A 17,911-nucleotide genomic window follows, 5' to 3' on the forward strand; every position below is an offset into this window, starting at 1 on the left:
AGTCTATTTGATTTATATTAGTTGAAAGTTCGATTCGCCATACTCTACAAAAATCATATTCTACAAGGTGCTCTCCAAAGTAAACCGAACTTTTTGAATCTAGCGCCGGTGGCGCCATCTATATGTCGACTGGGACGTTGGAATCTGTTATCTTTATCGATTATCCGGCGAGAATTTCATGACATTTCATTGATTAGAAGTGAAGTTATTGCGTTTTAAGTGTCAGTATGTTTGTGTTATCGGTGCGAAAATGAGATTCAAAGAAAGAGCCAACATTAAACTATGTTTTAAAATTGGTAAAACTTTTACCGAAACGTTTCAATTGATGGAACAAGTTTAAGGCGATGATTGCCCATCCCGTAGCAGAGTGCCAGAGTGGTTTCAACGTGGTCGTGAGGATATACTTGTAAACGACGATGAACATGTAGGCCAATCAGAATACGTGATCACCGGAAATTCCATAGAAACTGTGCGTGAATTCATCAAAAATCAGCCGAAATCATCATTGAAATTCATAGAAATGGAATTGAACTTCTCCAAAACATCGATTTATCGCATTTTGACTGAACATTTGGGCTTATGAAAGGTGTGTGCACGGGTTATTCCGCACATATTGACTGACGACCAAAAATTGCTCAGTATCCAACATTCGTAGGACGCTTGTGACCGATTATTTGAGCAAAAATTACATATTAACCATTAATCACTTCCCGTATTCACCTTTATGGCACCAAGCGACTTCTTCCTTTCCAGAAAAATGCATTTTCTCATGAAAGGAAAGCATTATGCAGACGTAGAGGCTATTCAAAACGCTTGCACCGCTATACTGGCGGCCATACCGGCCAACGAGCTAAAACACTCATTCGACATGCTTTTGGACCGTGCAAAAAGCTATATTGAAGCAGAAGGAGACTATTTTGAATAAAATAAATTGATTTTGCCGAAAAAACTTTTAAACCATTGCTTTTAAAGTCCTGTTTCATTTGGAACGCACCTTGTATAAAAAATGTCACTCTTAGTATTGATCTTGAGTGCACATATTTCTATAATAACGGTGCATTTTTGAGAAAACTTTCCCTAGCCCACATATAACTAATATCAGAATTTTCGAATATCCGGTACCTTAATGAGAGCATTTTTTTCTGTTGATAATATGTAGTAACGGCAAAACTGACAAAAATAGCTAAAATCGGATCAATACTGTCTGTATCTCCAGGATACCCAACAAAAAATTTTCAAACTTCCAGTCGGCTTTGTATAACTCCGATTTCGACCAATTTCATAACGCGAAATATGAATGTCAGGTTAAAAATATTAGCGAAATTTGTTTGAAATTGGTAAAGAAGTAGCTGATATAAAGGATATCATCTAAATATGGGCGGTGCCACGCCACCGGCCACCAGAAGTTTCCTGATCTGAACCATCCCTGTGCATAACATAAGTTGTTTATATCTAGTTCATATTTTGCGTTGTCGAAAATTCAGTGGCTGGATGCAGAACTGTGGTTTCATGCATCTTCTTGATCGACAACTGCCCCGGTAAGCATTAATATTTACTGCTGTTTTTCTTAAAAACTTTTTGGAGAATGTTTAAGAGATTCAGTGACAAATTTGCTTCCTGCTGGTGGTGTCAAGAATGTCCAAATTGTTTATTTAAAATTATTATGGAGTGAATACAAAGTTTATTTAGAAAAATTAAATTGTCTTTTGTACGCCTGCTTGCGACTGCTCCGTTTGCTTGTTCACTAACGAATGCCTCTCACTCGATAGAACTGTCGTTGACAATAGTAAGCTTCAGTTATAAACTATGAATTCTCATATAACCTGTGCACTCAACTTCGATCAAGACTCCACATTGGAACTGCTTTGGTCCACATTTCAACTCTTGAAGTTGTTTGCAAAACTGATCTCTGCACACGATAAATCTTCACACTGGAGCAAATCACAATCTGCCACATGAGTTGTTAAATTGCATGCATACATATATCTTTAGAAGAGATAATACAACGTATTATTGAAAAGTTATTTACAAACAGTTTTTGCAAGACTTAGCTTAGAGTCCTCCTTGCCAGATATATCCGTTCAGAGGTTTTTACACACTCGCAACATGTTACTACAGTGTATAATATTTTCTTTCACCTAACGTCTGTTTTTAATACATAAAATATAATTAGAGAAACGAAAACAAACCAGGTTAGGTTAGGTTGGATGGCTGATCAGAGATCGTACGTGGACTGATAAATGTTGTCCTTTGTGAAGCCATTGAAAATAAGAACTCATGTGTTCGGAGTTACATATTGGTAAAACGCTTAGTAGCCAATACAAATTTGCAAAGGCGCTTAATTTCAAAGTATGGAAAAAAATCTTCTTAAAAAGGCGAACTGAAACCGGAATATGATATTGTCGTAGAAGAATACCTCCATTTAGACCATATGGAGGAAGTCAGCGCTGGCGAAAAAATCATACAAAGTAAATACTACTCGTTTTATTTGCCACATCATGCAGACAAAAAAACCACAAAGGTAAGAGTTGTCTTCAATGCGTCAAAATCCACTAGTTCAGTAAACTCCCTAAATGACATTTTATTTACGGGACCCACGCTTCAGCCAGACCTAATGCTGCTTATCTTAAATTGGCGTATCTTCAAATACGTCTTCAACGGGGACGTCGAGAAAATGTATAGACAAATAGTCGAACAAAATGACGATCAAGATTTTCAAAGAATTATTTTCAGAAAATCCCCCACTAGTCCACTACGCGACTTTAAGTTAAAAACAGTTACCTTTGGCGTCAACTGTGCCCCATACTTAGCCATTCGGACACTGCACGAATTGGCAGAAAACACCAAGCCAGAATTCCCTCTGGCAACCCAGGTGTTAAAAACGCAACCGTATGTTGACGACATTTTGTCTGGAAATCACAGTCTTCCACAAGCATACGAATCCTTATCACAGGTTATTAGAGCCCTCAAAATCTCAGGGTTTCCACTGAAAAAGATTACTGCAAATCATTCAGATATAGTAAAACATATACCGAGAGAAAACTTGTTGGACACTAATTTCTTTTAATTCGAAAAGGAAAGTACAACAAAGACTGTGGGGATTCAATGGAATGCGATATCTGACCAGTTTTCATACACTACCGAGTCAATATCTGCATTATCCGCCATTACAAAACGCCAAATTCTATCCTCTGTGGCGAAACTTTTCGACGGATGGATTTCGCCAATTAAGATACAAGCGAAATCTTGATACAAGAATTATGGCTAGATGGGACCGACTGAGACGAACAAGTAAAACCACTTCGTTTAGAAAAGTGGTCACAGTTCGCGAGCAATCTAAACTATATCTCCCAGATACAAATCCCACGGTGGGTAAACTATTCCCCCGAACACGAAGTCGAATTACACGGCTTCTGTGATGCCTCTGAGAAGGCATACCGTGCCACTATATATGTGCGCACACAAAGCGATAACGCGACCACAAGCCACTTATTAGTAGCTAAGGCTAAGGTGGCTCCTCTAAAAACGCTACCCCGACTTGAGTTCTGTGGCGCCCTACTACTCGCAAAATTGGTTTCCATGGTGCAGACCCACTTAAACATGAAGAAATACAGATTGCATCTCTGGTCCGATTCTGAAATAGTTCTAGCCTGGTTGGAAAAACCATCACATGCATGGAAAACGTACATTTCTAATCGTACGTCACAAATACTTGACCTAGTGGGGTCAGTCACTTGGATGTGGGTCACATAAACGCGACATGTGTTTACTAAGAGAATCGAAGCCGATTGACAAGAAGAGCTTGACTCTTAGTTCTAAGCCCATTTCTAGACACGAAAGGTCTGCTTCGTGCCAATGGTTGGCTCGCTAATTCGAGCCTAACATACAATGAACGCCACTCGATAATAATTCCAGAGAGGTCCCCATTTGCCACATTATTCCTCAATTACATCCACATCTTAATGCTACTCGCCGAACATCGCCTCATGCAACAAATAGCCCGCCAAGAGTTTTATATCCCAAGACTCAAGCCAAAAATAAAGAAATGCATTTTTTCGAGCAAGATATGCACTATGCATAAGCAAAAGATGCGAACGCAGATTATGGCAGCACTTCCACCGGAACGCTGCAACTTTGCTCTGCCCTTCACTATCACAGGTATCGATTTTGCTGGGCCTTTTCAAATAAAGGCGTCCACGCTAAGGTCTCCCACTCTCATGAAAGGCTATGTGGCTGTCTTTCTATGTTTCACGACAAAGGCAGTACACCTTGAGCTATGCGCTAATCTGACGACAGGGGATTTTCACGCTGCATTTGCTCGCTTCGTCGGACGACGTGGTTTTCCGTCAAAACTCATGAGTGACAACGGCAAGACATTTACAGGAGCTCAAAGAGCCACTGAAAAACAGTTTGTGGACTTTATCAAGCAAGTTTCGCCTGATATTGTACAAAAGTACGCTCCCCAAGGCATTAGGGAGGGAGGCATGAAGTCGCTTTCCTTACTAAATAGATGGGAAAGAATTAAAATTCTCCATCATGATTTCAGCCGCCGATGGAAGGAGGAGTATATAGAGGACTTTCACAAAAGGTACCGCTGGAAAACTCCCGAAAAGACGCCAAAGCTTGGAGATTTTGTCCTAATACATGAAGACTGTCTCCCCCCTACAGAATGGTGGCTTGGTCGCATAGAGAAGCTACATCACGGCTCCGACGATCACATACGAGTAGTTGACCTCCCTACTCAAACCGGAACTCTAACAAGACCGCTCGTTAAACTATGCTTCTTACCAACCGCAGATAATAACGAAAATGCGCCTAATAAACAATCCGTACAATAATACCGACACGCAGAAATTTAAAAATCCTTCTAATAACTAAAACCGAAATCAATCGCATATATGATAAATCATAAAGATACTACAAAATAATGGGTAGATTACTAAACTCTGACAAACCAAATAAAGTTGGTTACAACTCGCACAATTTCATAATCTATGGTAATGAGTTGCAACTAAACTCGACTTTTCTCCATACAGGCAAATATGGATGCAGAAAATAGTCGACCTCCAACGCCAACAATGCGATCGGCTATCAGTGTGGCCCGTCCTGTGGTTGACCCAACACCGGCGCCCCGAACAACCACCGCAACAACACCGTCAACTTCCACTCGTAGTATCGTACGAGCCCCAACTACAACACCGTCATCACCAGCGGAGCCCCATCGCTTACGATGTCCCCTTTGTCGCCGCCCCCACCGACAGCAATACTGTGGGCTCTTCAAGGGGTTGTCACCAATACCACGCCAACAAATAGCACAGACGCATGGGCATTGCCACAGATGTCTGGCGCCCACGCACGCAACTCAGGAATGTGATTCAGGGGCTTTGTGCCACATCTGTGGCAGACAGCATCACACGCTGCTCCACCGCACTCCGAGACGTGAGGTCGGTCGGCCACCTGCACCTCGCAGCCGCGGCACAACCAGACCGCAGCAAACTAGCCGAGTGGCACGTCGGCGAAGACAGGCACCTCCCCCTGAGTCCCGTTAATGGCGTCAGCGCAATGTAGCCTCGATAAGGCGTCATCAAAGGCCGCAGCATCGACGTACTTCCGGGCTCAGCAACGTTGTGGCAACGTTGCAGCAGCTTCAGCGATTGCTAGGCTGAACATTCGCCTAAGGGGGGCCGGGATGGCTAAATGAGTTAAGCTTCCCGCCCTCACGCGCCACTACACCACACAACACACCACTCACAAGCAACACTGGCCCAGACACCACACCTGAAGACAGCAGTTTCCCCACACACCACACATCCATTGGAAGCAGCAGAAAACACCACACACACACACACACACACACCAATACACGCAGCTACCAATCCACCACCCCCCAACGAGCAAAAAGCTTCATCCTGGAAGTGAACACACTACTTCGATGACGAATTTCGATTAGAAAACATCGGCGGACGTTCTACCTCTTTCGTATTTTTCGGCAAGCAGATCAACCATCTTTTTTGGCATTTCTCCGTATTTTGGTCGGCAGCTCAACCAACTTGTTACGTCTGGTGATCTTCGGCGCGCAGCAGTTCAACCGATCTTATCACATTTTCGAGTTTTCTAATTTATAATTTCATATACCTACAACCTCGACTGGTATCCGACCAGGGAGAGTTTTATTATAACATTTATCAGCCTTCAATAAAATTGTAATCTCTTTTTAAGTAAAACATTGCGTTAAGTAAAGTAAGTGTAAGTGTAAGTAAGTGAAAAAGTAAGTGGTAATTTATATACTCTCTGCAAAATGTTGCCAGTGCATAAAATCAATAAGAGTCAAGTAGTTGAGTTGTTGCCACTCTCTGTCAATCATATTTTTATTAAATATCCCGCTAAGTGAAAATTTATTCGCTTTCACTGTACACCTTTTGATCAGCATGAAATATGTAAGTTAAACTACACTTCCGCTGTACTTAGTTTCACTGCCTTTGGCACATTGTTCCGACACTTCTGACGCTTCCGACAGACGCTTGTTTGCATTTAAGACTCTCACCTTAAACAGGTGAGAAACTTTGATTTCTGTAGTTTTATACTCTGGCAGCATTTCACACACACTAGTAAGAGGTGGATGTAGATAAAGATATCTTATAAGCTCTGAGGCTAGCATGTGTATATTGAAGAACACTTGGTCAGCAAAGCTAAATTTAACGATATGGAGAACTTGCTTCTAGATCAGTACAAATATTCAACAAATGGTATAGCAACGCCTACTTTAAGAAGCAATTTATGTTCGAATCGCAGCAATTATTGGATCGAAACAAATGCACTACACCTCTGCATACAACAATTTATATTCCACAAGATATTTCTTCTTATTATACTTTATTAGCGTGACACCGCCTAAGCAGTTAAACCCAAGTTAACAACAGTTCGTCAGTCGTTTCTTCTTTTGTCTACTTGGCACCATTTCTATATATCCAATTTTATCCAGGTGATTCTCCAAAAATAGTCTAAAAACCTGCGTTCCATGTTGGCAGTCAGACAACAAAAGGCAAAAAGCAACCCTATAAAAAAAAGCTGAAGAGGTCACCAATACATTGACATTTGTTAGGACAATCGTGACATACAACTTACCTGACAACTGACCGCCACTGTTTTCTTAATAAAAGGACACCTATGACATATGTATGTTTGTACTATATTTATACATGCATGCACGGGCATCAACGAAAACGCCGAAATAATAAATTAATCGAAAGGAAAGTCATGACCTTTTTTTGTTTTAGCAGCGAATAACTAATTTTTTCTCCTGGTTGACGTAAAATGCACAAAAAAGTCAAACTTTATTTACCGAATATGCAGTGAATCAGAAACCCCTCAGCCATCGAGAAACGCTTTTTATTTCGCATTTCTGCACATTTTTTGTTATTTAAGAAAAACAAACTGTTAAAAATGAGAAATCTGAAGTTGACAAACAAAGGTTTCCTGAACTGTAATTAATAAATTTGTATACATGCATCTTTAGATTAATGTACTATTACACCTTTACAAGAGCTAATTATTCGGTTTTTAAGATATCAAAGTGAAAGCTTTCATATGACTTTTTCTCTCCAAGAATTTGCTCATTTGTCTGAAAAGCCGTATAAGATGTACAAACTGACTGACAAAAATCAAGATAAAGGCATTTTTTACCCTTTATGCCAACAGAAGTTGCACCTGTAAAGGGTTTTATAGCTTCAATGCACCCAAAGTATCATTAGTATTAAAGAGAATATCATTTGTTGGGGTCTTTAATTATTCAGACGTCATTCAAAATTAATAATGGACATAATTTAATTTTAAAACGACTACTCATTCCTTTTTCATTCATTCATTTTCTGTGTAAAATTACATAAGTGTATTTTTGTGCTACTATATTGAAAGATACTATTTCACAAGATTTCAGAGTAAGCTTTATGGAAAAATATATTTTTCCTTGAAATGAATTTAATGCATAGAGAACCAAATATGGCTGAATTTTTATATCTTAAACTACGAGTCCAAAAAAAATTGTTTCCAGACATCCTTGTTTCAGTTACCTACATATAGGAAGTGACTCAGACATTTTCTACGTGTGCCTACATATGAACATTCATACATTTTACTGAACTTTTTGTGCGCATTTATCGAAAAATAAGTGGTTTTATTTCATTCGAAAAATAAATTTACTGCATATGTATGTTCATGCAATCCATAGTGCAATTATCGATGCAAAACAAAATATTTCGGAAAAAACTCTCCAATTTTAATTTACGCGCGGGCCAAATCTGGAAAATACGGTGGAAGAAACAGAAGTCCATATCCTAATTCGAATAATTTGGCGGTGGCGAGAGCAGAGACATGAGTAGGTAGCGTTTTGCAAGAGGAAGTGAACTTTTTTAGATCATCAAATAGTAAAGCCCTGTGACCGTTTTACGCTGCTTGAAATAGTTGATGCAGATCAAACCTTGCGAATCTCAGAAATCGGTGTCCATCATCTTACGGCGCCCTTCGCTTCTTTCTTGCCACGCTTTAAGCCCTCAACTCAAATTAAGGTTACCGAATAAAGTATAAACACATTTTATGAGAATATTTTTCTTGAACTTTAAATTTCGAATTTTTTAGAAAAAGTTTGACAAGTGAAGTCTGACGTGTTGTCCGGAGTGTTTATTATTTCATACAGAATATGCTCTCGGTCCTTTGCGATGCTTATTATTTCAGCTATCTCACACATCTTCAGCGGGCTGTCTGCCGATACGCTATCGTGGGTTTTTGTAACGTTTTGTCACAAAACCCGATCTAAGATCACGTTGAAAAGCGTCATACCAATTTTTGACGGTCTAGTGCACTATGGAATTTTCGCGAGTAAAACCAATCTGTTAAGTTAATAATGTGGGGATCTACTAAACGAGTAATAAATGGCCATTGAAATAAAAGTATTAAAAAGTTTGCAATGTTCGTTGAAGCACCCACCTTTGTATGAAATCTTATTCCACAGGAACTACCTACTAATTTCATTCGCTGGTGTATAAAATTGTCTTCATATCTTACAACACAACTTTTAATTTCATAAGAATTTATTATATTTTCTTGAGCTTGTAATTTATGTTTATGATGTTGATATTCACGTCCTATACCGAATTACCATCAGAAAAGTTGCTAATGATGTCAGCACATCGATTGGCTCATGTAATGTAATTTCTTGGGATGTTTTGGGATGAATGCGTGGCAGCAAAATTTGGTTTAAAATTGCTGAATTTTGCCGTCGATTTATCGTCTGTTTCCGGAACGTAAGCATACTCTTAGATGCAAGACTCATCGCCAGTATTAATACTTTTTATGACATCCTGGTAGTCGGTCGATAGAAAAAATTTTGTGATTTTAGAACCATTCTTGCTTTCATTTTTCTTAGGCCCAAATAATCTTTCAAAATGGTTTTCGCTGATCCTTCCGATATTCCAACAATTCCAGAAGGATTTCTGTTCGTTATCCTTCGTTTTTTGTGCTGTTATAGATAACTGTCTTCAATTCGACATAAATATTTAAAACTATTTTGATCACTTTTATTTTTATTTAATGTTATTTTTTCACCTTTCAGCCATTATTATCGCTACTGTGATTGTTTTAAATTTAAATTTTTTTGTCTACCACCACACTCTGGAGACTGCTGTTCCTTTCTTGCTCTCTTAAATTAAAGAGCATTTCTAGTATAAATATACATACCTATGCAAATACATATTTATTAAACTAATAATCGTCAAACTGGTGGATTGAACCGATTTTAGAATTGGTCTCATATTACGGATTCCGAACATTCAGTTCAAGTGCCTTTAGCACCATCCCCTGCTTCCAAACTAATTATTTTTGTAAGACTATAGTGAAGTGTTATAAGATAATTTATTATAAAAGAATTTTTTTAATCGAAAAACTGACAAATAATTAAATTATTTATTCACATCGACGACAGCAAGGATTCAGGCACAACAAAAAAGTTATACATTCCACTTTTGGGTAATGAGCACCTTTCTACCCAACAGAAATTTTCTTCATCAAAAACCGATACACATGACTTGTCAGTCGATTTAGACTTTCCACCAACAGCCCATAGTTTATTGTCTAGTGATACGCAAGCTACTATACAACCATCGCCAACTCCCAAAGAGATAATCTGCGAAATGTTTTCAAGAATATTCAGTTTGGCATCAAGCGATTGGCGAAAATCAACTCAATATATTTACCTGTGACCATGAGTCTTGCTGAGGATCGTAACGTTCAGCACCTTTATGGCTTAAAACATAAATTTGACCTTTATGTGCAGCTACCTGTAATATAAGAAGTAGCAATAAACGTTTTGTTTAATTTTAATGGAGTTAAGAGGGCGACTAAATGAATCAGTGACTATTTCATATTAGACAATTTCGGTCATTTTCATTGAAGCGGAGTTAATTTTGTTAGTTTTGAAAATTTTAGGGAGGGCTTGCAATGGTGAAATCAAATGGATTCTTTTATTATAGCGGTAGTACGCATTTCACAAATAAATTTGAAAACTCTAGACAGAATACGAGTTCCGATTACATACATCCGTCTTTAGAAAAAGGAATCCAAGGAGGTGAATGTTAATATTTAAACACTTAAGTAAGTTGTCATATACCGCTGTTGTTGTTGTTTTAACGGATTTATCTCATATACATCATATACCTTTCTTCGACTCTTCCTCATTCTACCAAATCATAACTTGATGAACGTTCTACTAATAATAATAATTATATTTTAATCTAACTTACACCAGGTGAACTGTGAAATAGTTTCATATCCGCGCAAGAAGTCCAAGTATTTGAATCCGGATTGTAACATTCGACGGATTTTATTTGCAGGTGTTCGTCCATGTAAAAGTTTGTTTTGTCATTATGGATTTTATAACCGCCCATTATATAAATTTTACCATTTAATGTCACTGCACCTGCATCATATCGTCCATCAATTAAGCTGTTCACGAGCTTCCAACCATCGGAAGTCGTATATCTGGAAACAAACAAAAGCAATGAAAAAGAATGCATATTTTTAAACTGAAGAGTCAAAAGTGACATTACGTCACATTGCATAGTCTTTAAAAAAAAACTTAGAATTATTCAAAATAAGTCGTTGACAATGTCAAAGTGTTAGAGTTTTCCAAAGTCCGATTCCATCAGATCATAACATTTCACTGAATTCCCTCCTTCTTTCATGCCGAATTCCTTATTTTGTTTATTATTCATACTACCCTAACACATTTAGTCTAAAGTGCTTTCACCGTTAAGCTTAAAGTTAACGTGTATGTAATTGTTAAAGCTCACAATCGCCATCGTTAGATAATTTGTTATAGATTCATGCATATATATTCACCTTTCCACCGACGACAATCCATCACGGCCACCAATCGCGTAGATTTTGTCATCTAATTCGACAACGCAGTGTGACCTTCTTGCTTGGATCATGCCGGGTAAATTCTGCCATGTCTTATTTCGTATATTCCAGCTGCGGACGATGTTAAATGTGGCACAACTTTTCCAACCGCCAATAAATAATAAATTATCATTCTTTAAAATAGTTCTATACCCTCCGTAATCGATGTTTATACTCGCATATTCCTGCCACTTATCCTCAGTTTTGTTATATTGCTGTAGTTTGGGATTCAGCTATTCCAAAAATATTGTAAGTACATTAATGTATGATTATGAGTTTTGAATATAAGCCACAGTGTGCGTTTACCTCTGAGCAAACCGCTAGGATTGTTTTCTCACCACAATTTGTAGCACTGACACCACGTGGTTCTGTAAATCGCATATTTGTCATTGGCCGTACTGTAGGCTCCCTGATCCACGATACCGCCTTGAAGGCCAGTAGCTCACATCCAGGTAACGGCTGTATGTGTGTCATCAGAAAGTCCACTTTGAATTGGGTAAGACGCAGACAATCTATTAAAAGTGGCAGTTGCTGTTGACGCGTAGGAACATCGTAATTGTACCAGCGTTGTATGGCATCGAAGGCATCTTCTTCACGGCTTATATTCAAATTGTCAGATACCAGGATACGTTGCAATTTTTCTGCACCAAAATTCAAAAACTCATCGCTTTGGCTGATCTAGTATTATTAGAAACAAGATTTGAATTACACAGGAGCTGTTATTGTGAGACATTACGTGTATATTTAGACTCACCTTTATGAAATTTTGTGTTTCGTATTCGATGATTTTCTGCTTAAGAACTTCACATTTCGTTTCATGCTCCAACGTGTAAGCAGACTGCAAGGTGTATTCATCAATACGTGTCATGAGGTATTCCACAATACGGTTTTTGGCATCGTCCATTTGCAAAACGATTGCAGCATTTAGCATGGCAGCGACATTGTCAACGGTAATGAGAGCCTGTCCGGTGTAACAAAAGGTTATTAGACGCTCAAAAATATCGCTATCGATATCATTTATCTCGATGATTGGATCAGTGCCTTGATTGCCATTGAAAAGGTTCTCGAAATAAGGACTCGCTGCTGCGAGTATCAAACGATGCGCGGGTACACTGAAAAAAAAACATAAATATTAATCTGTATAATTTTATGTAAGCTGAGAACAAAGTAATACTTACAGAGCCGTTGGATTTGACACTTTAAATGTCACATCGATCAAAGACTGCTCGTCGTAGAAGCTAAATATTTTCGACATTAATTTCTCCATGAATCGATTCTGCTCACTGGAATTTCTCTGAAGCGCAAGTGTTTGGGAGGAACTCGTGGCCATTGCTAGTTACTTAACTTTCCTTCTGTAATAAAATTACAATATTGATTAAAATATTTCAAAGAAGTAAATGCATCTGGAAGTTTTCTTCCAAGTTGTCTGGTGTACACTAAATCTGCGTCCGATCACTGACTGACAGTTGTCCGCACGTAGTACAAACACTTAAACTACAAATATTTATCATTCCTTACCTCTGGTGGGGGGAATTCAAACAGTCTTTCGTCAAGTCAGAATTCTTTCATTCTGATTTTATTTTTAAATTTGGAAGCCTTATATACTATTTTTCAAAATATCCTAAATATCTAAATATATGTGTATGTTTATGTGTAAGTATGTTGGCTATTGTTTGAACCTATGTTGTGTGACCTTGGGTTTGTTTTAATGTGCGTACATTTACAAACAGTTGCTAAAATGTATTCTAAGAACCCAAGGGTTATCATATGCAAACATCTTATCCTTAGTAATGTTTGTGTTATTGTCTTTTGAATGCTATTGTTTTGCATGACAATGTTTCTGTATATGTGTATGTATGTTTAATATATTTGGGGTTGTTTTCAAGTGTACAATTTAATGCATGTGTGTGTATGTGTGTTTAATGTTATCTCTTATGTAAATTTATGACTTGTGTCCCATGCATTTTTATTATTATTAGATGCACATTGCATTTAAATGCATGTGGTTGTCTATGTGCTGGTACGGCTTTGTTGATAAGTATGCATATTCAATGCTATTTGAACGTATTGAAGATGAAAGAAATGATTATTTAAAATTAGTGGGCTGTATATAGACATGTATGTACGAGGTGTGACAATTAAGTAATGAGACTGATTCCATTAAAACCGTATATTTGAAAATTATTCTACAACTCTGCCATCATCTTCAAAGTAGTCCTCTTGGGCTGTTATACAGCGTTTCCAGCGCGTTTTCCATGCTTTGTAACATTTCTGAAACGCTTCGACTGGGATGTCCGCGAGTACCCTCGTCACGGCCGCCTGGATGTCCGTAATCGACTCAAAATGGGTTCCTTTGACCACCGATTTTGTTTTAGGAAACAAAAAGAAGTCACAGGGTGACATGTCGGGCGAATAAGGCGGCTGTTGCAACACGGCGATCCCTTTAGAGGCCAAATACTGGGACACGCTGAGGGCGGTGTGGCACGGCGCGTTATCGTGATGAAGGATCCAGTTACGAGCGATGTCTGAGCGCACCCTCTTAACTCGTTTTCACAATCTTTCGAGTACTTGGCAATAGTTGACTTGATTCACAGTTTTACTCGCCTCCGGACGATTCCACGGCTATCAAAAAAGGCAATAATCATCGTTTTCACCTTCGACTTGCTCATGCAAGCTTTTTTCGGGCGGGGGGCGCGCGGAGACAGCCATTGCCGGAAAAAGAGAAAGGGAATTTCAAGGTCACAGGTTTACCACAAGCGCGGCAATAAAATCAGTCTCATTACTTAATTATCAAACCGCGTTTATGATATTTCTTATCTTATCTTGTTTAATATAACGACAATACGGTGGCAAAAGTGACAGCTTGCGATCCTGTGATGGTCGACAACAAAGTGACGTTCGCGATGACAATGCGCCTTCCTGCGTTGTAATAGTGATAGTTTGCACGTAACCATTTCTTCAAATTCGTGTCCTGTCGGCTTTTCCTCTTTGACGTCCGACGACGGTGTACCTTTGATTTTACGTTTCTTTTTTTTGTATCCTTGTATACTCTTCTGCACCGATTCCATCCTTCTGTGATTGTTGTAAGCAATATCGATGATTCCATTCCTTTACTTTTGTGCCCAATTTTGCTGCAGTCGTTGGTGTGCATCTGCTTCATCTACCACTAGTCCCACGTTGAGGTCCTTTCCTTTTGTTTATAGTTGCAGAATCATTCGAGTCATCTTCCGCATGGTTCCGCATTTTAGAAGTTTTGCGAACTGTAATTGTTGGCTGTTTTTTATAATTTACGAAATCTTTCCCTTTTCGGCAATTTTGTTGGTTTGTTCAAAACTTGTATTTCCTCTTCCTTCTCATACGTTTCAGCATCATCTTCCAAAATGTGGTCGATTTCTTTAGCTTTGCCCTCATCTTCAAACGATTTAACCTGGACTTCACTTTTCCACATTTCTCCAAAATGTGAGCCTACCGGAAGAGATAGATGACAAGTTATCAATTCAGTTCGTTTTTCCTCAGTTTTTGAAGGTTTATGAAGTTCTTCAAGGGATTGTTCTTCTTCTTCAACTTCATTTTTTTGTTTTTTGTCTTCCTCTATTACTTTTGCTGATTCTTCCTCGGCAGAAGACAAATATATACAAGGTAGATAAAAGATTGGAACTTTTGTACATTTTAAATCCGAGTCAAAACGGTACAAAATTTTTGGTTCTTCTTCTATCGTAAAATCCTCTAACAGCACATCACGCTGAAGAGAACTGTACGTAATTTCGGGCTCTCCTTCTTGTAATCTCACTTTACAAAGTTTGAGATTTTGGAAATACTCATTTCAAAATACAAATTTTCAACTTCAAGAAAAATGTTTGAAAAGTACTTTGTGTGAAGATTGTTATTTGAAGAAACACAGTTTTCAAAAGTTTATTGTACTTTTCGTATTTGTGTAACTGCTGGTATTCTCCAAAGAAATCGCTAGAGGTAAATGGAATTGGTCGCCTGGTTGACCTTGCTCTGCCTCGACTCACAGCCGTTGAATATTTCTTGGATGGCAGGTAGATCACTGCGTTTAGTAATTAAAACATTATTTAAAATATTTCTCTCAAGAACATGTAGTTCTTGCTTTATTGAATCAAAGAATATGACTGAGTTAGTTTACAAAAATTCTTAACCTTAAATACGAAATCACTAGTAAAGAAAGAAAGCAAAATACGATTAACATTCTATAGAATTCTTATCAGCAAAATCAATAAGTGCAACGCCTCTTAAGAATGTCGATCGTAAAAACATACTTGCAGCAAAGCGGAAATGCACTTAAAATTCTTTAGAATTCGGTTACAAATAGTGTCAATGCAATTTCGACTATTTTATAAACAAATGATAAAATTAAAGAGTTCGATGCCTCTTATGAAAAATACGTTACCCACAATTAAGTGGAAAACAACAAAAGAACTTAGTTTATTTTAACGACGTATGTAAGTATGTTTAAGTGTACATGTATGTATGTATGTAAATATATATATATGTATGTGTAAATTAATATTTTATGTGATGGTGAAGTGGATATCATAACTTTTAGTCTCTGCTAAAACGGCTTATTCGATCGGTTTTAATGTGTGTTTAATTACCGACCCAATTTATTGGGGAATACAAACCACTGATTTCAATGTTCCCTCACACTCGCGCGAGTGTTTAAAATGAAAAAAAGGTTATTTAGTTAAAAGGTACAATTTATTTAAAATTATTGTTTATTTACAATACAATGTTTTGCGAAAATATATCGCGTCGCATCGAGGTATAATGCGGTGGATCGCTGTAAGTCGGTGCAGGCGGAACGATGATGATCGAAGCAAGTGGGAAATCCGAGGCGCTGTGTAGAAGCGAAAGTATACAGCGATTGTTGATGCGCGGCTTTGATAATATATTTCGAATTTTATGTACATACATATGTATACAGCCAATGCTGGTAGCGAAAAGTGAGCACCGATGCGTGTAACGATGTATGAAGTATCAATCTGCCATCTCGTTGTTCATCCTTTTTGTTGAGTGGGTTGTACAGGTGTGGTGAGTTGAGTTGGTGTTGTGTTATGGTGTCATCGGCTGTGGTGTATTGTAATGCCTTGCTAGGGTGAGCCAATAAGCTAATATTAAATACAGAAACAGACACATACATAAAATGCATTGTCATGCAAAACAATAGCATTCAACAGACAATAACACAAACATTACTAACGGGGCATCTCGACAGGATACATACAAATCTGTATGTGGGCATTTGTTATCATAAGATAATCATTTGCGCAAAGGCGAAGGGTAGCTAGGTTCGAGCATGCTTTGAGCTCTTGAAAAATTTATTTTATCATTTGCGAAGGTAGCATTTGGGTAGGTAGCTGATGTAGCGCATGTTTTGAGCTCTTGAACTGTTTAAATCTTTTATGTGGAAAATAAAAAAAAAGGATAAAGATCCTTTTTTTACAAATGTATTTCTGGGAAAAATAAGAATTCATATTTTTGGACTACTATATAATAATTGTGGCATACATTTTATATTCCAATTAACATAATAAATTTAAAATGAGCAATGATATTTTGATTTTTGCTAGTATGAGTTTATTAAATTTAAGATTTCGCTTATTCCCAACCCAATTTGCATAATTTTTCAGTAAATTAACAATATTAAGCTAAATATTATTTTTTTGAAAAAAAATGTTATTTTGAAAATGTACTTTATTTTTATAATATAACACAACCGTCTTAATACTCGCTCTTCTAATTTTCATATTACCGAAATGAAAATGCCGTCGGCATATGTGCAAATGGTATATGTTGCCTCTTCGAAATTTTCATAGAAATGAAAACTGCGCTGTCAAACTGCTGAAGTGACAGCTTATAGCTTACGCTATATGGCATACGAATTAGTTTGCCATATATTGTAAGCTATAAGCAATGTGGAGTCTCCACAGGCAATAGGTACGGCAATACTGTTAGTAAGACATAGATTTTATCTTGTTGAGATGCCTCGTAAGGATAAGATGTTTGCATATGATAACCTATGAATTCTTAGAATACATTTTAGCAACTGTTTGTAAATGTACGCACATTAAAACAAACCCAAGGTCACACAACATAGGTTCAAACAATAGCCAACATACTTACATATAAACACACACATATATTTAGTTAATTAGGATATTTTGAAAAACAGTATATAAGGCTTCCAAATTTAAAAATAAAATCAGAATGAAAGATTCCTCACTTGGCGAAAGACTGTTTGAATTCCCCCCACCAGAGGTAAGGAATGATAAATCTTTGTTGAGTTTTAGCAGTGCTGGTGTTTTTACTAAGTGCGGACAGCTGTCAGTCAGTGATCGGACGCAGATTTAGTGTACACCAGACAACTTGGAAGAAAACTTCCAGATGCATTTACTTATTTGAAATATTTTAATCAATATTGTAATTTTATTACAGAAGG

General features: G+C 37.6%; 1 protein-coding gene across 2 annotated transcripts in view; it reads right to left on the reverse strand.

Annotated features, from left to right (window-relative positions):
- The window catches only part of LOC120776517 (kelch-like protein 5), a 69,527-nt gene extending 56,746 nt beyond the window's left edge, over positions 1 to 12,781 (reverse strand). The window contains exons 1-6 of one of the 2 annotated variants that reach the window (XM_040107238.1): positions 12,630 to 12,781; positions 12,206 to 12,563; positions 11,758 to 12,129; positions 11,392 to 11,684; positions 10,794 to 11,031; positions 10,248 to 10,331 (exon numbers count right to left, since the gene is read on the reverse strand). In XM_040107238.1, coding sequence (XP_039963172.1) covers positions 10,248 to 10,331; positions 10,794 to 11,031; positions 11,392 to 11,684; positions 11,758 to 12,129; positions 12,206 to 12,563; positions 12,630 to 12,781 — 1,497 coding nt within the window. The remainder of the gene's footprint in view (positions 1 to 10,247; positions 10,332 to 10,793; positions 11,032 to 11,391; positions 11,685 to 11,757; positions 12,130 to 12,205; positions 12,564 to 12,629) is intronic. The other variant, XM_040107236.1, reaches the window with a different exon arrangement.
- Between the last annotated feature and the right edge of the window lie 5,130 nt (positions 12,782 to 17,911).

The sequence above is a fragment of the Bactrocera tryoni genome, chromosome 5 (genome assembly GCF_016617805.1).
Source record: "Bactrocera tryoni isolate S06 chromosome 5, CSIRO_BtryS06_freeze2, whole genome shotgun sequence".
Lineage (NCBI taxonomy): Eukaryota > Metazoa > Arthropoda > Insecta > Diptera > Tephritidae > Bactrocera > Bactrocera tryoni.